Below are 22,331 nucleotides of genomic sequence, written 5' to 3' on the forward strand. Positions count from 1 at the left end.
TGACTATTTACGGTAATTCATTTGAGGTAAAGCAGCGTTTTCTACAGTTACGGTAATTCATTTCTAGGCGGTGCAGCAATTGTAACCTTTTGGATAATTTATTTTATGAGTTGCGGCTTCTTGACAGTCTGCGGCATTTAATTTTAGGTGGCGCAGCTTTTCTAGTATTTACGGTAATTCCCACATCTGACTGTCTCTGTAGAGAGAAGTGACTCGTTCATCGAGGTTCAAGCCTAAAAAAATAAATAAAACTAACACGGTTGTCACCAAAATATAATTTAAATTATGAAGAAAATGTTATTTACCGGTACATTAAAACCTGATGAGTTTTAAATGAAGACCACTGTGTTAGCACTTCATTGTAACTAAAGTTATCTTTTTTTTTTTTTTAAACAGACTGTGGTGGCCATCTTGAATTGGGTTAACTTCAAAGATGTAGATGTACGTCCAACGATTACTTTCTTCAAGTTTGATTTAAATCTGTTGGCTGATTCATGAGATATTTTGCTAACGGTCCGAACAAACCAACACGATTCTGCCTTCGGCCCATTCCAGAACTTCCTGCCATTTGTCTCTTTGACACAAATCAGAAAGTAAGGATTTCTGTAATTGATGGCACAGACGCTGTAAACTCGTTATCCCGTATTTTCAGAGCTCGTGCTGAGAACATGAACGTTTCTTTCCTGCGGAGATCCAAAAGGGTTGGGGGGGGGGGGGGGGGGGCTATGGTCCGAAGTTCTACTGAAGATGGGCTGAAACCCCCAAACCTTTATTCTTCATCAAACAAATTAAAGGGCAGTAATCGACGTCATGAGACGGATGAAACCTCCAGGGTTTCCCCAGTTAAAACTGCAGCTCGTCCAACCAGAACCTGGCGGCGCTCTGGGTCTGGTGGCACCGCGGTGGGTAAATGAGGCGGCAGGAGGGGGCATTTAACACCCTGGCACCACCGCCGGCAGACAAAGAGATGAGGGAAAGTATTTTTGGTATGGCTCATGGGGGGGGGGGGGGGGGGGGGGGTTGAAGTGATGAACAACAGATATTTTACAAGAGCAAATCTGATTCCTCACAATTATCTCTGTGAGGCTGACAGGCGCCGGGAGGGGGCCCACAACCCGCCGACCGCCTCTCACTGATTGGGTTATTTGTTCTTCCTTATTTCAGGCCACTCTGAACAACATCACACCTTTCTGCTTTTATAATAATAGAGGGCGATAATGGATTTGTTGGTGTCTGTTAGCAAAATATCTGATGAACGACTGGATGAATCTGAGAGAATCACAAGCAAACACAAACATCTGTAACTCCGTTACCCACACTGAGCTAAAGTTGGTGTGGTAGTAGCTGAGAGTCGTTCACAACACGTGCACCGAGTGCCAACTGATAGTAGGACAACTTTGTTTAAAACTGAATTCTACTTTTAAACCGTACGACGGCTGATTCACCGTCAGTTTTCTTTATTTGTTGCCATCTTACTTCTTCTGCACTTTGTCGCTTTAGCTGATCAAAAATCTAAATGTTCGGCTCATTCGGGAGATGGCGTTTTTATACCCGATGCAAATTTTCAAACCATGAAAATTTACTATTTCTGCAAAACTCATTTCTTCAAATCTGCTTCAGAATACTTGTATTTTAATCTTGTACTACATTCAGCTAGTGTTGTGCTTTTAGACGACCTTTTCTACGTTCAGCTACCCGTCTTCTACTTTAAGCAACCTTTTGCTATTTTCAGCTACGCTTTTTCTACTTTCAGCTCGTGTTTGAGCAAGCATTTTTTTCTTTTAACTTGTCTTTTGCTACTTTAATCCAGCAGCAGCCTTTTTATACAAGCCTTTTGCTACTTCAGCTAAAATTTTGCTACTTTGTAGCTAGCCTTTTGATACTTTCAGCTACCCCTCTTCTACTTTTAGTTTTGCTACTTTTAACCAACCTTTTGCTATTTTTTAGCCAATCGTTTGCTACTTTTAGCTATCATTTTTCTTGGCCCAGGTTTTGCTACTGGACCAGACCCCCCCACCCCACCCCCACCCCCCCTTTAGCAAACTGATACTGTCAGCTGCCATTTTACCTACATTTATCTCGTTTTACTACCTTTAACCAGCCTTTTGTTACTTTCAGCTATCCTTTAGCTATTTTTTAAGCCAACAGTTTGCTTATTTAGCAATAATTCTTTATTTTAACTCGAGTTTTGCTGCTTTCATGTAGCCTTTTTTACTTTCAGCTTCTACCTAGACTTTAGCTACTTTAAGTAGACTTCAGCTAGCCTTCTCTTATCAAGCCTTTTTTTACTACCGGTACTTTCAGCTATCGTTCTGCTACTTGTAGCCAACCTTTTCTTACTTTTAGTTTAAGTTTAGCTATTTTTGTACTTAATCATTTGCTACATTCAGCTATCATTTTTCTACTTTCAGCTTGATTTCTGCTTTTAGCTTATGTTTTACTACTTTTAACCAGCCTTTCATTACTTTTTAGCCAACAGTTTGCTACATTTAGTTACCATTATTCTTTAAATTTGTGTTTTGTTGATTTCAGCTACCTTTTTTTCTGCTTTTGGCTTGGTTTTATAGTGCTATTTTTAGTTAGCTTGTTTCTAGTTTTAGCCTGTATTTTACTACCATTAGCTAACGTTTTGCTACTTCTAGCTTTGAGCTAACATTGTACAGCTTTTAACTAGTGTTTTGTTACTTTTAGCTACTGCTGTTCATTCATGGTCCTCAAACTGTGGCACCGGAGGAACCCAAGATCAGAAAAAATCTTAATGTTTGAAGTTAAAATAACAAAACGATTACCCGAAACAAAAAGCAAAGAGACAAAAAATAAGAGCATTTCAAATTACAAATCTTTCCTCAAAATAAAAAAAAAATACTATAATGAAAAGTAGAGAAAAAGTTTAAATACAATTCTCTAAACTCACCGCTCTCGTCTGTTTCTGCCGTTTTGTGCATTTTTATCGTTTCATTCATCTGTTCAAACAAAAACACACAAAGACCAACAGAATTCAATTTGTAAAAAAAATAATTTGTATTACAGAATCAGTCAAAGTGTAAAAACACACAAACTTTTAACACAAACTTAAATAAAAGTGAAGAGGATGTTGACGTGCTGACGGCAGAGGAAATGGACGACGCTGCAACAGAAAAAACAGTCAGACAACGTGCACAACTCAAATATGTCAAAATAAATGTTTTATCTTACCGTGACATGTTAGGTATTTGGTTACCTTACCAATCCAAATGTTAAAAATAAAAAAATGAGGATTTTGAGGAATTCTGCTCTTTAGGTGAAAAAGAAGATTTTTTTTGTTTTTTGAAATGGTCTTTTTTCTGCTCTTTCAAACAAGCCTCTTTTTTTTTTTTTACTGCCACCATCTTTTTTTAATTTTGCACCTTTTTTTGGTTTGTTTTTGGCAGGATGTTTTCAGACCATTTCAATTCTTTATTTTTTTTGTACAATTTAATAACAACAGTTTGTGTTTTTTTTAAACCGAGTCAAACAAAATCTGTGAGTGATCAACTTTTACATCTTCATACAAACGGTTTGCATTCTGAGGACAACAAAAACTAAATTCTACGTTAAGAGCATTAAAAAGTTCAGCACTCTTGCATCTGGTTTACAATTTAAAATGAAACTAAAGTCCTTCTGCGTGTTACACGTGTTAGACGAAGAGAGAGAGAAAACAAAAGTCTAAAGCCAAAGCAAAATGTGCCTCGTTTATTCATAAACGAGCTCCGGGTAGAGGTGCAGGATGGCTGCTCGACGTCCACACCGGTGTAACCAGCAGAGAGCGCCCGGCCGGCTTCATCTGCGCCAGGGGCGAGGCTCGTTGTCGTCGTCTTCCTCGTCATCATCCTGCAGCAGGGCGTCGTCGCTCAGAGACTCCTCCGGGTACTGGGTGAAGAAAACAAAGCTCCAGATGTTACAGATGATTCAAATGTAAAAAAAAGTAAAACTGCATCGGTTTAAAAAATCCAAGCAGGAAACAAAAAGCCACACGAGCTGTGATGTGAGACGGCGCCCTCTAGTGGCCAACAAGGAAAACTGGTGTCTGAGAGACATCAAGATCTAAATGTTGTTTTTAAAACTAATATTTATCAAAAAAAAACAGCGCGGTGAGGAAAACTTTTGAAAGAGACAATATCAGATGAGATTCCTGCAAAGTGAATCAGAAAAATTTTGGATTTTCTGCAAACTTGCCCAGAGAACGATGAAAAGGTGAAAAAAATAAAATAAATAAGCGTTGCCCTTTTTATGTTAGTCAAAAAATCTACAGAGGAAGAGATATTAGGAGCAGACGGTCAGACAGAAGAATAAAGAATTCAGAAAAAGACATGGAGGACACAAAAGGAGGCAAATGGAAGCATAGAGGGAGACCTAAAGGACATACCGGTAAGTAGACACAAAGATGACTTTAGGAGGCAAAAAAGACCAAAAGCATGCATAAGGAGGCATACGAAAAGAAAAACAGACGCATATGAATGCAAAGGAAAACAAAAAGACAAATAGTAAACTGAGGAGACAAAAAGGCAAAAAATAAGAAGTGATGCATAAAACGACGAGGAAACACGAGAAGACATAAAAGAGAACTAGTGACATTAAACACTAAAACTATGAAAGTAGACACAAAAACAAAACCACTTAAGACTAAAGAAATCCTAAGGATGCAAAAAGGACACACAAAAAGACTGGAAGGTGTGTGAAAAGACAGAGGACAGCTAAAGGAGACTAAAAGCATAAAAAAGACAACAGGTGCAAAACAAACAAACAAAGAAGGAAACGAGACAAAGCAAAATGGGACTAAAAGGATGTATACAAAGACTAAAGGGATGCAGAAGGAGACACAAAAGACAATAGAAAGAATTATGAGACTAAAAGGACACACAAGACACAAAAGAGACCTAAGAAGACATAAAAAGACAGTAAGGAGACAAAGAAACCACAAAAAGGAAACAGAGGGCAAATGAAAGCATTTAGACAAAAAGGGCCAATAAAGACTAAAGGAGACATACAAAAACAAGACACTTAAGAGTAAGACAAAGAGAGACATAATAAAGACAAAAAGGACACAAAAGAAAACAGACTAGAAGGACAGAAGAACGCAAAAGGAGACCCAAATGGAGCGGGAGCGCTGCAGTGGATCTTTATAGGGAACAAAGTTCTTAAATGATTTGAAGACGTTTATATATTAAAAATAAAATAAAACTATAAGCTAAATATTCTAAAAAGTATTAAAAACTACTAAAAGCAAAAGTCCCATGAGCTGAACGTTGTGAAGAGCTGGTGCAGTATGTAGTCTAAAAAGAAACAGGAAGAGACCGCCACGAACCTCCTCCTCCAGCGGCTCCTCCTCCTCGGGGTCCGTCTTCCTGACGGTGGGAGCGGGTTTGTGCCAGGCCAGGCGTAAAGTCTGGTTGTTTAACCTGCAGCCGTGCAGCGCCGCCTACAGGTGGACCGAACATCAGATAGGTGAGTCGGGACACCACCGTGCCGCTCCGGCTTTTAAAACTTGGTGAAAACGTAAAAACTCACCAGTTCGGCCTCGGCTCTCGTCCTGTACGAGACGACCGCCGTCAGGCTGCTTTCATCCATCTGGCAGTCTTCAATCTCTCCAAATTGCTTCAAATTGATAAAAATAATAAATCTTGCTCATGAAACTGATCATTTCAGTTATTTGTAAACACTTAAAAAAAAAAAACCTCTACGATGTAAAATGATAATTTAAAGGAATAATTAGAAATCCTAAGGGACGTTTCTTGGTCTTAAGACTTTTATTTTGTAAATAAATTTGGGCACCGTTGATTTTTTCTGCTTGAAAAGAATCTCCGGCTGGTTGGAACAACAGACCTTATTTTAATAAACGGTTACTTCAGCTATAAAAATGGGACCGTAACAATGCTGTAGGCTTTTTAGTTTTTAAAAATGATTGAAACACAGACCACTGCCATTTTGTGTTTGTTGCACTGCATTCTGGGTAAATGACAGACAGGTAGCTCTGGTGCGATGACGGCACTTTTGCATTGGCTCCAGAACTAATGTATATTTCCCTAATGTAATGTAATGTAATGTAATGTAAGCTAATGTATATATATTTATTGTACATTTCCCTTTCTATACATAGGACAACAAAAATTAATCCAGCACAACAATAAACACTTTCACGTTTTTGTCTGTACCTGACCCATTTTAGAACTTAATCGTTGGTATTTTTATATTCTCTGGAGTTTTTTTTTTTTTTTTTAATTCTGTTATTTTTTTATATCTTGTGTACTTCCTTGTGTATGTTCCTTTTTATTGAAACTCTGGCACAACAATTTCCTGCGGGAACAATAAAGTTCTGTCTTATCTTATATACTGTTAGCATCAGACATTAGCTCCAGAGCTATTAGTTCTGGAGCTATATGTATAGCATTAGCTACAGAGCTAATAGCATTAGCTCTGGAGCTATATGTATAGCATTAGTTACAGAGCTAATAGCATTAGCTATGGAGATACATGTATCCTAGCTTGCTGATCTGCTGCAGCCATATGTTCCACGGTGCTCTCTGAGGTGAGCAGACCTGATGCTTTTATTGGTTCCAGGCACTTGTTTTAAGTTCAGAGGTGACAGGGCCTTCTCTGTTGCAGGTCCAAAACTGTGGAATGAGTTACCACTGCATGTCAGGAAGGCTCCCTCTCTCACAGTTTTCAAGTCTCGTGTGAAAACTCACTTTCATTCCCTGGCTTTTAACTTTGTATTCTATGTTAGCCATTTAGTTCTTATCTTTATCTATTTGGATCTATGTATTTTATCCTGTGTCCTTTGCTTCTTTGTTTTTGTTCTACAGCACTTTAGCTGGCCTTGTTGCTGTTTTTAAGTGCTTTATAAATAAAGTGATATGGTATGTTTAACGTTAGCTCCAGAGCTAATAAATTAAACATCACAAGTTGATCACATTTTATCGTTTTGACCCTTGTATTGTGCATAAGGACTAAAACAAAATATACATTTATTGTCACATTATAACTTTTTAACACTGATGTTTTAGTCTCCAATACAAGTGACACGTCATAGACCCAGAATGCAATAGGCTGGTAAAATAATGGCGACATCCTCAGGTGAAAAATGTAATAAATATTTATCGATTTTTAATTATGAGTTTTCATGTGCCACAAACCACTTTTAGTTAGGGGTGCATCGATCGCAGTTTTCTGGCCGATCACCGATTTCTAAAAAGTCTGAGCTGCCGATTCATATTTTGTTTTATAAGCGACACTGTCAGGTGTTATAAGGTCACAATGCACCTTCAATTTTACAACATTATTTTATTGAAAAACATACCCTTGAACAATCCTAGAAACAATACAAACTTGTTTTAACTGGCCATGAGGTAGTGCTCTGAAATATAAATGAAGTTCAGACAATTGTTGTTAAAACAAAAAAAAAATTTGGTAAAATCGGTTTCTCATGCAAGTATTGGCCGATTTCCCAAAATTAAGGAAATCGGGGCCGATTTATCGGTGCACCCCTACTTTTAGTAGAATAGAGAATTATCATATTAAGGCCAAGATGTGCAAGAAGTGGGAGATCTCTTGAGCAAAATAAAAAGAATCAAAATATTTGAACGAATGTGTAGTTTTACGTAGTTTAAGACGGCCTTACAGCAAAGTGTGGAAGCAGGTCTACACAGTCAGCGTCGCTGAAGCCGGTGATCTCCAGCGCCCGAGGTCGGTGGTCTACGACCACGTGCAGTGGCACACCTCGCCCCCGACCCCTGGACCCCCTTCCCCGGGTCCGGAGTGCACCGCGGCCTCGACCGTGGAGTCCCCGGCCTCGTCCCGGTGAAAGGAGTCCCCGTTTAGCTGCCTGAGAAGGAAAACGAGACGATTATCATGAGAAGGTAACTGATGAAGTGAACGGCAGCGCCCCCGGGTGGGGTCTAACTTTGCACCTCGATCTGGAGCTTGGTGTACTTGATCTTCAGCAAAGCGGTGTCCTCTCCGGCCTGGGTCTTCTGATACAGGTCCAGCTCTGCATCCAGCAGATCCTTCTGTGCCTGGGAGTCAAAAACAAATGGAAACCTTCAGATCAGAAGTTATGGGCCGGACAACAGACAGTTTACACACAGAGAGACTGCTGTGTGTAAACAAATGTAACTACACTCTGGAAGAGCAGCTAAACAATAAATCAAGTTAAAAGAATAAAAACAGAAGCCTCCCTGTTTTCTGTTAGGCACGGTGCTGAGCTGATGAAACCCCACCTGGGCCTTGCTCTTGGCCGTTCGTAGCAGGTTGCTGCAGCTTGAGAGCCCCTTTATCTCCTCCTGCAGTTTGGTGATGCTCTTGGTCAGCGCGCTCAAAGTCTCCATGATCTTGGCTTTATCCTCGGCCTTCATGGTCTTGTTCTTCTCCAGCTTGGAGATCAGGAGCTGCAGGAGAAGAGAGCTTTATTTACCAAACGCTCGAGCACAGTGACTCTAAACTAAACGGTGAGCCCGCTGGCTGAGTCACAGAAATACAAAGAGAAGTCTCCTCTCAGATGAAGTTTGGTCCTGAGTTTTCTCACCGATGTTTAACTCCATCCATAAGAAATCAACATGTTTGACAGATCCAGAAAGTTCTGTCCCATTTACGAGTTTCAGACTCTGAAACTCCCAAAACTAACAAATCTGAGCTCTTAACATCTCAAACTTCACGCGTCATCGTTCAAATATCTGCCAATGACGGGAAAACTGCTAAAACTATCTCTTTTTTTGTTGTCAATATAAAAACCAATACAATTCAGTTTGGTATTTGTTTTGGTCGAAGCGCTGCAGAGGGGCCAACGGGCCACATGTGGCCTTGCAGACCTCTTCTCCAAAGCGTCCAGAGAGTCTTCTCACCTTCTGCGTCTCAATGTGCTTCTCCAATATTTCCTGCTTCTTCCTCCTCACGTCCTGCTGAAGTTTCAGGGCTTCCTGGGAGAGGAACCACAGGGAGCGATCAGGAACTGCATCCTCCCACCTGTCCTCTGCACCACCTGCTCCGAGCCTCACCTGTTTCTTCTTCAAGGCGTCCTCTGGGCTCCTCTGGGTCGACTTCAGAGCAGCGGGATTGTAGACGGTCTTCGTGAGGCCCGTGGATGTGGAGAACACCTGCGACTGGAGGGGACAAAAACGCATTTCAAAGTTTCGCTTGATTAAACAAAATAAAAAACACACGACTTCCTGCGTTTCTCACCGTTTCAGCAGAAGCTGCAGGTTTGGCAGAGAAACCTAAACGGTCTTTCACCGACACCTTTGAGGAGTTCTGAGAAGCAGAGAGGACAAAATAAACCACCGTTGGGCACACCGTGTGGATTTTGGCGTGTAAATACAAGAAGAGCGTCCACACGCACCTGAGAGGCTCTGCTGGAATCCTGGGGGGGTTCAGGGTTGGCGGGCATCAGGGGTCCGAGGCGGTCCTTCACAGACTGCTTCAGAGATGTGTCTGAAGGCTGAGGGAGCACAGGAGGGAAAATCTTAGTTAAAGTCTCCATTTTGCATCAGACTTCCAGGTTTCTCACGGAGAGGACTGAGCTCTGCTGAAGATCGAGGCACACCTGGTGTTCAGGTGACGGATGGAAAAAAAAAAAAAAAAAGCGATAAAAGCATAAAAAAATGTCAAAAGAAACGCGAGTCGAGAAGGAAACAAAGCACTTCTGTGTGGCGCCTCGCTTCACAAAGACGATCTTGAAGGTGGTGTTACATTTTTCTCAGCGACGCGCAGACCAACATAAATTTTACCAAGTTTTTATAAAAGCTACATATTTGTTCAGAAAACGTCCCCTCCCGCTCTAATGCGACAGTAAAAAGCTCATTTCTATGTGACGCTCCGGCTGCGTTTTGATGATTTTCCCAGCGTGTGCAGCTTGGATCGTTCTGCGCCTCCTTTACTTCTCTGCCGGGTTCAAGTTCAAATTAGGGACGCACGATATTATCAGCATGGTATCGGCCGATATTGGTGTTAAAAGTTAAATATCGGAAATCGGCCATTCCATCAAAATGACTCCCTGATATAAAAGACGCTGTTTTTGTACGACAACCCAGTGACAAGGATGCCTGCAGCGGTAGCGTCACAGACTTCATCAGTCTGCGACCTGCCAGACTGATGAAGTTTTCCAGACGGAAGATGAAACTTTTCTCCCTTAAAGAAACTGGTCCAGATGAAATGATTCAACCTTTTTTTGTCATTTTATTCACAGTTCTGTCAGTTGGGCCATCTCACACGTCTCTGACTTTTGGACCTTTTCCCATGGGCTGAACTCAGACCTATTATTACGAGGTAATAATTTCACTTCAGGAAGTGGGAACGGATCAGATTTCCTGGGGCAAAGGACAAGGCATGACGATGTTCTGTACTTGTGACGCATGGACTCTCCGTGGATCTGGCTGTTCCTCGAAGCTTTGTAATAAATTTGATGAAGTCTTCACCCGATCGTCTGTGAATCAGTTTTTTTTCTACAACAGTCTTCTCAGTTTAGTCTCTGACAGACATCATTTGAGGTTACAGCCCTAAATGTCCAGGTTAATTAAAAAAAAAACTGGTCCAGATGTACCTACCTTCTGGGAGCGGCTGCCAAGGAGAGCTAAGACGGCACGATGTGAGTGGAGGTGTGAAACAGAATAATGGATACAGTTCTGCAAACAGTGCACACAAACGTAGGCCAGAACTTTCCAAAACTGGCCGCACAAAATGTGGCCGACGGTCACTTGAACACTCAGAATTCAGAGACTGAAATTAAAATTCATCATTTCCTCACAATTTTGAGTCACAAACTCGTCTCCGACAGCCGTGTGAGATAATGCGCTAAAATGATTTGTTCCATACAAAAATAAAAGCTGCTGTCACTTTGGTTTAACTTGATTTTCTGCTGCTGCTCCTCATATTTTTCAAGTTATCCAGCTCGCAACATGCACAGACAGACGAAGGCATTTCCAGTCCCCCCCCACTTTTTTCTCCACGATGGTGGACTTAACAAACAAGGCAACATTTTGGTCTGTTTAGACGTGAATAACCGTTTTAAAGTGGTTTACCGGAGTCGGCTGAGGCTGCTGCTGTGGCTGACGGGACTGACCCGGTCCATCACTCCTGTTGTCACGGAACCAGTGGACCTCGATGAAGCGGTTGTTCAGAACAGATTCTGTGCTCTGCACGGCCCGCTTAGCCTCCTCAGGAGATGCAAACTGGATCAACGCTCCCTCCGGGTTGTTTTGATAAGCCACCTGTAAAACACCAACAGACGTTTTATTTAAAACATTTTTTAAAGATTTTAGGTCGTCAGAAATACAAAAAATGTTGTTTTTTTTAACTTGTGTTAGGAGATACAGTTATTTCTAAACCACTCTGCACACATAATGTGGTTAAATGTTTAGAAAAGGAAGTTTCGGAAACTTTGAAAGTGAACTTAATGGAATGAACTGGAATGTGAGGGTAATTTAAACGAGCTGCATCTGTTTAAACATTTTGTTCTATCTGAGGAGGAGAGAAGATCTGAACCAAAGTTTATGGAAACAAAAGAATTAAAGACCTAATGTTCATTAGATTACATCACTGCAACAATCTGACAACTTTTAGAAACGTTTTGAACAATTTTAAAACTTTTCTTCTCTTTTTGTTGTGGTTCTTTTCCAAATCCAAACAAATCTGAACAAAACTTGAATATTTCAACCTCAACACACGTCCAGCCTCTCCCATCTGTCCCTATCTGCCTCATGTCCCTATCTGCCTCATGTCCCTATCTGCCTCATGTCCCTACATGTCCCAAACGTTCCTAACACATCCATAAAATGCCCCATATGTTCCTAGCGTGTCCCAAATGTCCCCAACTTGTCTCATGTCCATAAAATGTCCCATATGTCCATAACATGTCTCATTTGTCCCTACATCTTATATGTCCCTAACATCTCCCATACATCTCTAACATATGACATATGTCCATAAAATGTAACATGTCCTCAACATGTACCATATATCTCGTTTTGTCCCTGCATGTCCTATTTGTCTCTACACACCCCATTTGTCTCTATACACCCCATTTGTCCCTACATGTCCCTAACTTGTCTTATATGTCCTTAACATGTCCCAAACGTTCCTAACATGTCACATTTGTCTCTACCCACCCCATTTGTCCCTACATGTCCCATTTGTCGCTACACACCCCATTTGTCCCTTCAAGTCCCATTTGTCCCTACATGTCTTACATGTCCTTAACATGTCCCAAACGTCCCTAACACGTCACATTTGTCTCTACCCACCCCATTTGTCCCTAGATGTCCCATTTGTTTCTGCATGTCCCACATGACCATACATTCAATTCAATTCAATTCAAAAATACTTTATTAATCCCAAAGGGAAATTATTTGTTGTTATAACTCATTAAGAGATGTTATAGATACTGATGGCTGTAGACAGGAAGGATCTCTTGTAAAGGTCCATCCCACAGTGGATCCTAAGAAACTGGCTGCAGATGCCGTCCGATCCGTCCACCCAGACTCGGCTGGCCTCTCGGTTCCCCTGGACTGTAGGACCGCCTGAATGCCGGGCAGAACTCCTCCCAGAGCTGATGGCCACTCCTCCCAGCAGTCTGCCGAGCTCCTCATCGCTGCGGACAGCCAACTGTAGGTGCCGATGGACGATCCTGTCCTTCCGCTGTCATGAGCCGTGTTTCCTGCTAGTTCCAGGATCTCAGCACAGCTGGCAGGTAGATGAGAATGCATCCACAGAACATCCTTTCAACTCATTGGAGATTTGGGGTTGTAGTTGAGATATTATTTGAGCTTTTGAGATGTTAATCAGCTGCTTTTGGTTGTAGAAAACTGCCTTGTTGCCATGGTTACGCATCATAACAAATGTCCAAAACTAAAAAAAGTTTCAGTCCAGCTGCACAGCATCTGATACCAGAGGAAACCATCATCCAAAAAATGTGATTTACATCCAGAAAAAGAGGAATTAAAGTTTCCAAAAGCAAAATCTCAGAATGAAATTAACAGAGCTGCTCCAACATGCAGCCACCTTGAGCGGCGCAATTCTAGAACATGAATGTCCCATATGTCCCTAACATGTCCCATTTGTCTATACCAGCTCCATTTGTCCTACATGTCCCATTTGTCCCTGCATGCCCCATTTTGTTCCATATGTCCATACATGTCCCATTTGTCCCTACTTGGTGTGGTTCCTCTCAGTGTACAGTAATGAAATCAGGTTTTATTAGTAAAGATTAATATGCTAAAACATATTTCTCCATTTTTTTTTTAAATTCTTGTTAAACCTTTAGTGATTTTAAATTGAAGTTTTATTCCAATAAATTCTTGTCCATTCCATAAACATCATGTTGTCTTGTGTGAAGTCTCCGCCTCAGTAAACCCTGTATTCATGCAGCCGTTGGCGTATTAAAACCCGGCTGTTTGTTTTAACTCCAGCAGCGCTCGGAGCCCCCCCCCCACACCTCCAGACACCCACACAGATCCCCACAGACACCCACACACACACACACACACACACACACACACACACAGGAACTGACCTGCAGGTTGACGATGGTGCCGAACTTGCTGAAATGCTCGTTGAGTTTGCTGATGTTGTTGAGCTCGGGGGGAATCTGCCGAACCAGCAGCTTTGCGTTGGGGGAGAACTGGGTTCTCCTGTGGAAGCCCTGATGGTTGGTCTGGTTGAAGCTGGGTCTGAGCAGAGAGACGGGACGCTCAGTCGGAGGAAACGGCCGCATGAGTGAACGGTTTGGTTTTTACAACTCACTTGTGAAACCAGGGCTTCTTAAGTGGCAGGCCGACGTCGTGGGGGGCGGTGGGCCTCTTCCTGGGTTCGGACTCCATGACGATCCTCATGCTGTTGTTGGGAATCTTGTCTGGGTCAAACAGGGACACAGATTACATTTCATGAGCACGAAACACAAAAAAGGATTTAGGCTGATGTACTTAAAGCTCGAGTACCTCTCGGTGGCTGGTCCACCTCCCCCATGGTGAGGCCGATCAGGTTGGGTCTCTGGGCGTTGACCCGGTGGCGGTAAATGGGCCTGGCTGTGTTAGTGATGCTGGGAGCCTCCGGGTTGTACACATCTGAGTCGTAGTGTCCTGACCAGCAAGAGAGGAGACACTTTAGCTCACAGCGCCGCTCTGCTGAGCGCAACGTCCCGTTTATAAACAGGAAGCGCCGCAGTTTAAAAGCTGATACTTTTTTTTTTTACCGGGGGGGAAGAGCGGCACCGAGGCCTGAGGAAGCGACGAGCGAATCCCGGAGGTGACGATGGTGGGAACGGAGCTGGGGATGGAGTTGGGAGGAGCATCCATGCCGGTGGGCTGCAGCGGAGGAAGAGGAGGAGGGCCTGCCTCACAGAAATTAAACATCAATGCAACAAGTTGCAGAAATAAATTAATCAATTCATAGAGCTGCCCTGCTGTTAAAATGTGTCTGTTCAACACTACTTCAGTACTTTGCAGAGTTTTAATGTTTGTGAATCACTGAGATCCAATTTTCTACCAAATATTTTTCAGCTCGTAACTCCATCAGTAATTTTTGTTCTATTTTAACAATTCATACATCAAAATGTTCAGCCCGTTCAGGACATTCCTGCTATGACTTTTGGTCTTTGTGCAGCTTTTCCTAGAGCCCGACCAATATATTTATAGATCTGATATTCTAGGCCGGTATAGGCGTTTGAGGACATATTGGTATTGGTGATGATTGTCCCATTATGTACCAATATAAGCACTGGGAACGAGCCGTGTCCCTCCTTGCAAAAGCCATAATTGTGCAAAGTATCCAGCAGAGGGTGCATGCAGACTACTTTCAAGTCATGGCCGTTCACTTAAGTTTCACTTTCAGTACAAACAAAGCAGGGAGCAATACTGTGTTGCATATTTTGTTGAACAGAGAATGGTAAGTTTATTTTAACCGATCTGTAAAATAAATCAACAATAATAAATTATCTTCAATCCTCTAACCCGCTTGTCATTAGCTACGTGCCTCTCAAGTTCGCAAGCTAACGCCTAGCATAGGCTATTGCCTTGTAAAACTTTATCCAGAACAATAAATCTAACGTAGAGGTAAATATACCAGTAACGTAATCTTTGTCGTCCTTAATAGAAATGCATTGTTTGTCTGAAATCTTTACTTCTCTGCAAAAAAAATAAAATAAACACTGCTGCAGTCAATACTAATTAGGTCTTCACCATATGTGACTGACTGATTACACAATGAACAGGGAAGGTTGTTTCTGTAATTTAAATTTATGTAACACACTTGATAATTTTATGGTGAATAGTGGAAGATAGAAAATGTGAACATACGTTGGGAAGACTCAAGACGTCAAGTGTTAAAACAGGTTTAAAAGTAGCTGTTTACTTAGATTCTTGGGGGTGGACAGAGCTAAAAGATTTTCAGCCATTATATTGGTTATCAGCATTAGCCTTCCCCTCCCAATACTGGTACTGATGATAGCCAAAATTTCCATATCTGTTGGTTTCTATTTTTTACTTTTTGAAACGTTTAGCTTTGTCGGCCATGTTTTCTTCATTAAAATAGGAACAAAGCTCTCTTCACATTCTTCAAACCCTTTGAGCCATTTAAAACTTTTACTGTTCTTTTCAGCTGTTGTCCTGGTTCAGCTTTTACTGCTTCTTTCTGCTAATTTCAGAATATGTCTTCTATTGAGTGTCTCTCTGCTGATTTCAGCTAATTCTGCTTTTTCCAGCCCTTTTTTTGACACATTTTTTGCTTTTTTCTGCTGCTTTATGCTTTTATTTTCCTGTTTTTAGCAAATGTCAGCTGTTCAAATTTTACAGTTCAGCAATGAAGCCTTTTCAACTGGTTTCAGCTTCTTCGGCAAAAAGTTGTTTAAAATGCATTTTCACAGGAAATGACATTTCTCTCTACTTGTTATTGATTTTCTATTTCATTTGTTGCGTTGATTCTTATTTTATGATTGTTTCTTGCTTTTATTCGATGTAAAGCATTTTGCTACTTTGGTTTTAAAAAGCGCTACACCAATTAATAAAAAAAAATGTGTTTATTTACTGCGCTCAGTTGCTAATGATTCTCACTGTTCCATCTTTTTCCCTTTACTGAATGCAAACTGTTACCTGACCAACTCTTGAATATTTTTTTCTCTCTTTAATTTTACTCTCATTGATTGTTGTTGTTGTTAGGCACTTTGATAACAGGTTCTGTTTTAAATGTGCTCTATAAATAAAGTTGACTTGACTTTTTTCCATCTAAAACTTCTCTCCACAAACACACGAGGCTCTCTGCAACCTTCACCCTGACACATTTCTCAGTGAAATTAAACATAACGAAGAACCATGAGCCTAATTCCAAACTCCTACCTGCAACAGGTGGAAGACTAGGTGGGAGGACACCTGGAGGGGGCACAGGGGGCCGAAGGTTCACAGGAGGGGGGTTCAGGAGAGGCGGAGGAGGGGGAAGTCCTGGAGGCGGCTGCTGGTCCACGACTGGGATCGGTGGAGGTTGGAAGGGCAAGATGCTGGGCAGGTTGACGTCCTCCACTACGACCGGATCACTCCCGTGGTCGAAAGGACACATGTCCCCTCGCATGCAGAAACCCTTCTCTGTAAAAGTCGACAATGGTAAATGGACTGTACTTATATAGCTCCTTTCTATTTTATCAAGACACTCAAAGCTCTTTACACTACAATCTGTGCCTCATTTACCCATTCATACAGCACTCTACTAGAACTATACAAAGCTAATGGGCAAATCATTCTAAAGAGACTAATCAATGCTTTATATCACAATCATACACTGATGGGACACATATCGGAAGCAAAAACGGGGTTCAGTGTTTTGCCCAGGGACACTTCAGCATGTGACTGCTGGTGGAGTTGAACCCCCAACTCTTGAATTGAAGGACTGCTCTAACCACTCAGCCACAGCCACCCATACAATACAATAAAATCAAGAGTACGTTATACACCTGTCGACAAACTATGACTGTATTTTTCGCCCTATAAGTTGCAGGTTTTTTTGCATATTTGCATGCCCTGCGACTTATACACCAAAGCGATGTATTTATGTTTTTTTACCCCATATTTATAAACCAATTTTGGCTGAGATATGATGTTTTCATTCATTCTAACTGAAAAAAAATTTGAACACTATCATTTTCAGCCACTAGATGGCACTCGAGCAGTTTGGCATGCCGTTTATCATATAATAGGTAAAAGTGGCTATTAATTACACAATCAGCTTGCCATAGCCTGCCACCATCCTCTGCCCGGAGCAGTCAATCGATTTTTGGCACAACACCGGCCCATATTTCCGGGTTCGGCCCACATTTCCGGGTTGTCAGCAGAGACGCGTAACAAACGCGACGCGTCAATGGTGACGCATAATAGATGCGACGTATACGGCGAAGCGGCGTATACGGCGAAGCGGCGTATACGGCGAAGCGACGTATACGGCGAAGCGACGTATACGGCGAAGCGACGTATTTATGGATTTTTTCACTTTATTAGACATATTTGGACTGATGCGACTTATAGGGCAGTGCGATGTTTACAGCGGAAAATATGGTACACAACAATGTAATATAGCAGGGGCCCGACAAGTAAAGTATTGTATAACTTCGGCCTTGTATACGTCCGCCTTTCAACAGGCGTATAAGAACCGTGAAGAACCGAAGAGATTAAAGCCGAGCCGCCTTTCTTACCATCGTAGTCACGGCATCTCTTCCTGGGTTGAGGGGGCGGCACCCGGTTGAAAAGGACCCGGTCCACGAGGGGCTCCGGGTGGAAGTCCGACCAGCTCTCGTTGGTGTTGCTGCTGTGATGATGGGTGGGAGCAATGACAGTAATGGTGCTGCTGAGCGTCGGCACTGGGAAGTGCGAGGTGGCCGCAGAGGAAACGAGAGCCGTTGGTGCGTAGACATCACCGCTCTCCAACCTGTCGGCCCGGTTGTGATCATACTTCGGCTTTCCTGAATCGCGATCTGTGGAGAAAGAACAACGAGGAGCTGTTGATAAAAGTTCAAGTTTATTATCATTCGCATCACATGTGGTACATGAGGTGGAACAAAATTATGTACCCAGGGTCCCAGTTACACCCAAAAACAGCAAAAATATAAATGATAAAAAGCAACAGTAAATAAGGATCTAAGACATACACTGATATACGCTAAACAAACGCTACACTGTACACTACTAAGATATATGCTAAATACAAATAAATAAAACAATACAGCGTAACAACAGCAGCCCGAACATGAGTCTGTGGTAAATATCACTCAGGAAATGTTAAACCTGATGTTAAACATGATGTTCAATGTTTTATGTTATGAGTGCTTAGTGTATATTTAGTTGATGTTTTTCTTAGTTCATATCTTAGATGTTATTACTGTTTTTCTTAGACATTTTATTGTTGGATGTAACTGGGACCCCGTGTACATAATTTCGCTCCACCACATGTACCACATGAGGTGCGAATGACAATAAAGAAACTCTGACTCTGAAACCTGATAAACGGATTTTAAATATCTTTAAGTAATTTTTTTCCCACAACATATAGTCGTCATGTCTGCTGATTTTTTTTTATAAACACAAGTAATTAATGAGTAAAAACAACAAACTTGTACTAAAACAGATTATTTCTCAGGAAACTAGAAGAAAATCTTATAATGTGAACGACAAACATACAGAAGAGTGACATTTAAGATCTGCTTTATTACCTCGACTCCTGGTTCTGGACCGAGTTCTGCTGAGAGACCGGCTCCTGCTGCGATCCCTGTCCCTCTCTCTGTCGCGGTCTCGGAGACGCTCTTTGCTCCAGCTTCGGCTGCGACTGCGGCTGTGGCTGTAGCTTCGGCCTCTTCGGCGATTGTAGCGGTCGCGGTACGAGTCCCTCCTTGGTGGGAGGCGGTCGTAGTCTCTCTTCCTCGAGCGGTCGTCTCTTTTACGGTCATCTCCTCTTCTGAGAATGCAAACAGAGACAAAGCACGGAGTGTAAGTACTTCAACGTTTAGATGTTAAGACTACGATAGCTATACGGTAGTTTCAGCACCTGCTGTCTCTACTGTAGCGAGAGGTCGAAGGTGGAGGGCTGTGAGTCACTCGCCGAGAAAACTTTTTGTCCCGTTCTTCTTCTCGATTTGGCTGAACCTTTACAAAAACAGAAAAAAAAAACTGATGAGTGATTTAAAATTCTATCAAAATCCATTGTCAGACATAAAAATAATTTGTTAATTGTGTGAATGTTTAGAAATCATCCTCACTACAGAGATCCATTTTTCTTTGCCACGTTTTTCGAAACTCGAGCAGTTTCTGCTCCTTTTCAACAATTCACATCTCAAAACGTTCGGCTCATTCAGGACATTCCTGCTGGGACTTCTGGTTCATTTGCAATTTTTTACTTTAGAAATATTTAGCTGTTTTTCTCATTGAAAACTAATGTAGCTCTTGGCGTCCTTCAATCCCTTTTGAGCTGTTTACAACCTTTTACTGCTCATTTCAGCTAATTTGAGCTTCTGTCAGCTTCTTTTAGCTTCTATCTGCTCATCTTAGCCTTTTTATAATGTTTTGCCAGTTTCCTCTTTTTGCGCTTCTCTCTAACTTAAACTTTTTATGGTTGTAGGTGAAGCACCCACACTTGTCTCCACCCTCATTTGCCCCACTCTGGGTCCTTGAGCAAGGCCCTTAACCCCCACCATCTGCTCCCCTGTGCGCTGTAGATGACAGCTCTCTGCTCCACACCGAGGGCTGTGGTAGCTTGGTGGTTGCGTCAGGAAGGGCATCCAGCATAAAAACAATTGCCAAGTCTTTGTGCAAATTAACTCACTGAAGGGAGCAGCCGAAAGAAGGAAAAACAAACAAAAAAAAAAGTCTTTTTAGCCTCTTCCTGTTAATTTCAGCCTTGCTAAAATAATTTTCAGCTACTTTGAAAAAAAAAAACCATATATTTTGTAATCTATTCAGCCTCTGTCCACCCATTTCAGCTTTTTATACACATTTCTTCTGCTTTACGCTGCAGCTGTTCAAATTCAACTTGCATCAACAATTCAGAGATGAAACCTTTTCAGCTTCTTCTGAAGCTTTCAGTTTCTATAGTTAATCTTGTTTGGGGGGTAGATACAAGTTATTTTTACATTCATGTTGCTCACAGCTTCATTCAGACATGAAGTAAAGTGAAGGGAGGACCTTTTACGTGCATGTTGACATTCAAAAAGGAGACTGAATCACGCAATGAGGCAAAATATGACACGGTAGTATCTCACCAGGCTGAGAATATTGGGAGACATACTGGTGACTAAAAATTGCCTCCACCCCACCCCCCCACAAAAAAAGGCCAAATACAAGTAATCAGCTGTGGTCTCACAGACATCTGAAAGTTCAAGAGCAAGCAACAAGCGAGCTGCGAGGCCTCGTGCTGTGCAGCCAATTTTCAAAAATCACTTCCTGTTTTTGTGTGCACAGCTTACAAACCCAAATTAAAAGTTGTGCACGTGATTTTGTTGTCCACCTCCGCCCACAGTGTACCCACCATGGCAGCTGCCATCACGTTTGTGATTTAAATCTACTGGAGCGCATTAAATGTAGACAGATTTGGGCACGTTTTCATGTACAAGCCTTCATAAACACGGGTTTTAGACATGGAATTTGATGTTTTCTGTCAGACAGGTCCTGTACCAGTGACAAAATCCTGCTCTAGAAGCTAAACTGAGAAGTTTGTGACGCCTGCAACGACTCTTGAGTGAAGTCCATACTTGCAAACTCACAAGGGAATGAAAAAGGTACATAAAAGCACCTGTAGAGGGGGGAGGGGTGGTTTTTGCTCTAACCTAGCGCTACGCAAGTCCAGTCAAAGGGAAATTATGCATCTAACATCTAACAACACCCACCCACACACAAACACACAAAGCTAAAACAACAAAAGCGTTTATGAGCATCATTTCTTCATTAAACTCTCCTACTGCCATTTGATCAAAGTGACCCACAAGGCCTCAGTTGAACGACTACGGGCATGTGGGTCAGTTTGATCCAAGAGCAGCAGGAAGGTTAATGTCATTATCTGTGGAAATTCTCTACAAAAGTAGATCATAATTCAAACAATATCTCCTATCCTAACCTATTGTTGGCACTGCATGCTGTCCAGATGAGTGAAAGGCGATGAACTATTGCACTGTAAATGATTCGTACAACCTACTCTGATTGACTTTCACAAAGTCAGTGACCAAAGTGCTCATTCAGACAATTGTTTGCATTAAGACTGGCGGAGTAGCACATGCCCAGTGAACTATAAGGCCCCATGCTGTTTGTCTATACAAGCGCTTAATCTAAACAAAATCAGTGGGATGCAATGATAACCTCATCGTTCTTTTGCTCCTCTTTCTCAGCTTTGACCACTGGTTGCTCCGGCTGCGGGAGGTAACTTTTGTTGTTAATGGCTTCGAACAGCCTATCCACAAACGGCTGGGTATCTGAAAGGAGTTCAAAGTATGAATCGAGATTATTTCATTTATGGATCAATATGCTATACTAAAATAATAATCATAATAATAAGTGCACAAAATAAAGCTTGTGTGTTTACCTTTTTGGAGAAAGACATCCAGCTGGTCAATACAAAGGGCTTTCAGTTCCTTTTCGCTTTTGTCCTTCTTCACCAGAGCAACAACATACTTGGCGAGGGCAGAAGGGTCAGCATCACATCTGAACGCAAAAACAAAACACAAGAACCTCACAACAGCCGTTGAATTGCTAATAAACTAGCACTGTTTGTAATACACAGAAAAATACGCAGGTACATTTAGAAAGAGGCAGTTGGTTAACAATCATCATGCTGAAATGTTTACGTCTAGCATACTTCAGACTGATTAAATGAATGCTGGGAGGTGTGTTGCTAATGCTAACCGCACTTACATGGGCTCGAGGGTTTCATACAGCCATGTTTTCAAAGCTTCGAGGTTTTCAATGATCATCTTAAACTCAGCCCAACCTCCTGCACCACGGCCAAAGTCGAGGCTAGCTGAGTCGATGCTACGTCTCAAAATCAACGAAAAACCGTCACGAACCAGCAAAACTTTTCGCCTCGGATTTGGCGTTCTGCTGCTGCGCACCGCGCCGATACTAAAAGTGCCGTTAGCCGCGAGAACGCGTTAGCTTAGCATTAGTCTTTCCAGGCCAAAATACGCACGATGCGATTCCCCCAACCTTGTATTTAATATCGAAATGCCTGGATCGCGAATGCTATTTATCCACATTAAAATAACTAACTTTGAAATTAGAGACTGATTTTATTTTATTAAAATCGAGCAGCATCCACGTTTTAGAGGCTGCCTCGTCTTAGAGTATTTACTTCCGTTTGTGCTCTCGTTGCGA

At 41.9% G+C, this 22,331-nt stretch overlaps 1 protein-coding gene across 1 annotated transcript; it reads right to left on the minus strand.

Annotated features, from left to right (window-relative positions):
* Positions 1 to 3,344: 3,344 nt before the first annotated feature.
* rbm26 (RNA binding motif protein 26) lies at positions 3,345 to 22,331 on the minus strand. The gene is made up of 22 exons (XM_037690181.1): positions 21,873 to 22,331; positions 21,544 to 21,662; positions 21,321 to 21,433; positions 19,021 to 19,118; positions 18,689 to 18,930; positions 17,675 to 17,953; positions 16,332 to 16,574; positions 14,195 to 14,332; positions 13,941 to 14,081; positions 13,747 to 13,855; positions 13,517 to 13,673; positions 11,028 to 11,216; positions 9,350 to 9,448; positions 9,193 to 9,261; positions 9,009 to 9,113; positions 8,856 to 8,930; positions 8,235 to 8,402; positions 7,926 to 8,030; positions 7,637 to 7,840; positions 5,527 to 5,613; positions 5,324 to 5,437; positions 3,345 to 3,888 (listed from the first exon to the last, which is right to left on the minus strand). Exons 1-22 carry the CDS (start codon positions 21,929 to 21,931, stop codon positions 3,799 to 3,801), a joined length of 3,003 nt encoding a protein of 1,000 aa, XP_037546109.1. The 5' UTR covers positions 21,932 to 22,331; the 3' UTR covers positions 3,345 to 3,798.

The sequence above is a fragment of the Nematolebias whitei genome, chromosome 2 (assembly GCF_014905685.2).
Source record: "Nematolebias whitei isolate Nwh7 chromosome 2, NemWhi1, whole genome shotgun sequence".
Classification (NCBI taxonomy): Eukaryota; Metazoa; Chordata; class Actinopteri; order Cyprinodontiformes; family Rivulidae; genus Nematolebias; species Nematolebias whitei.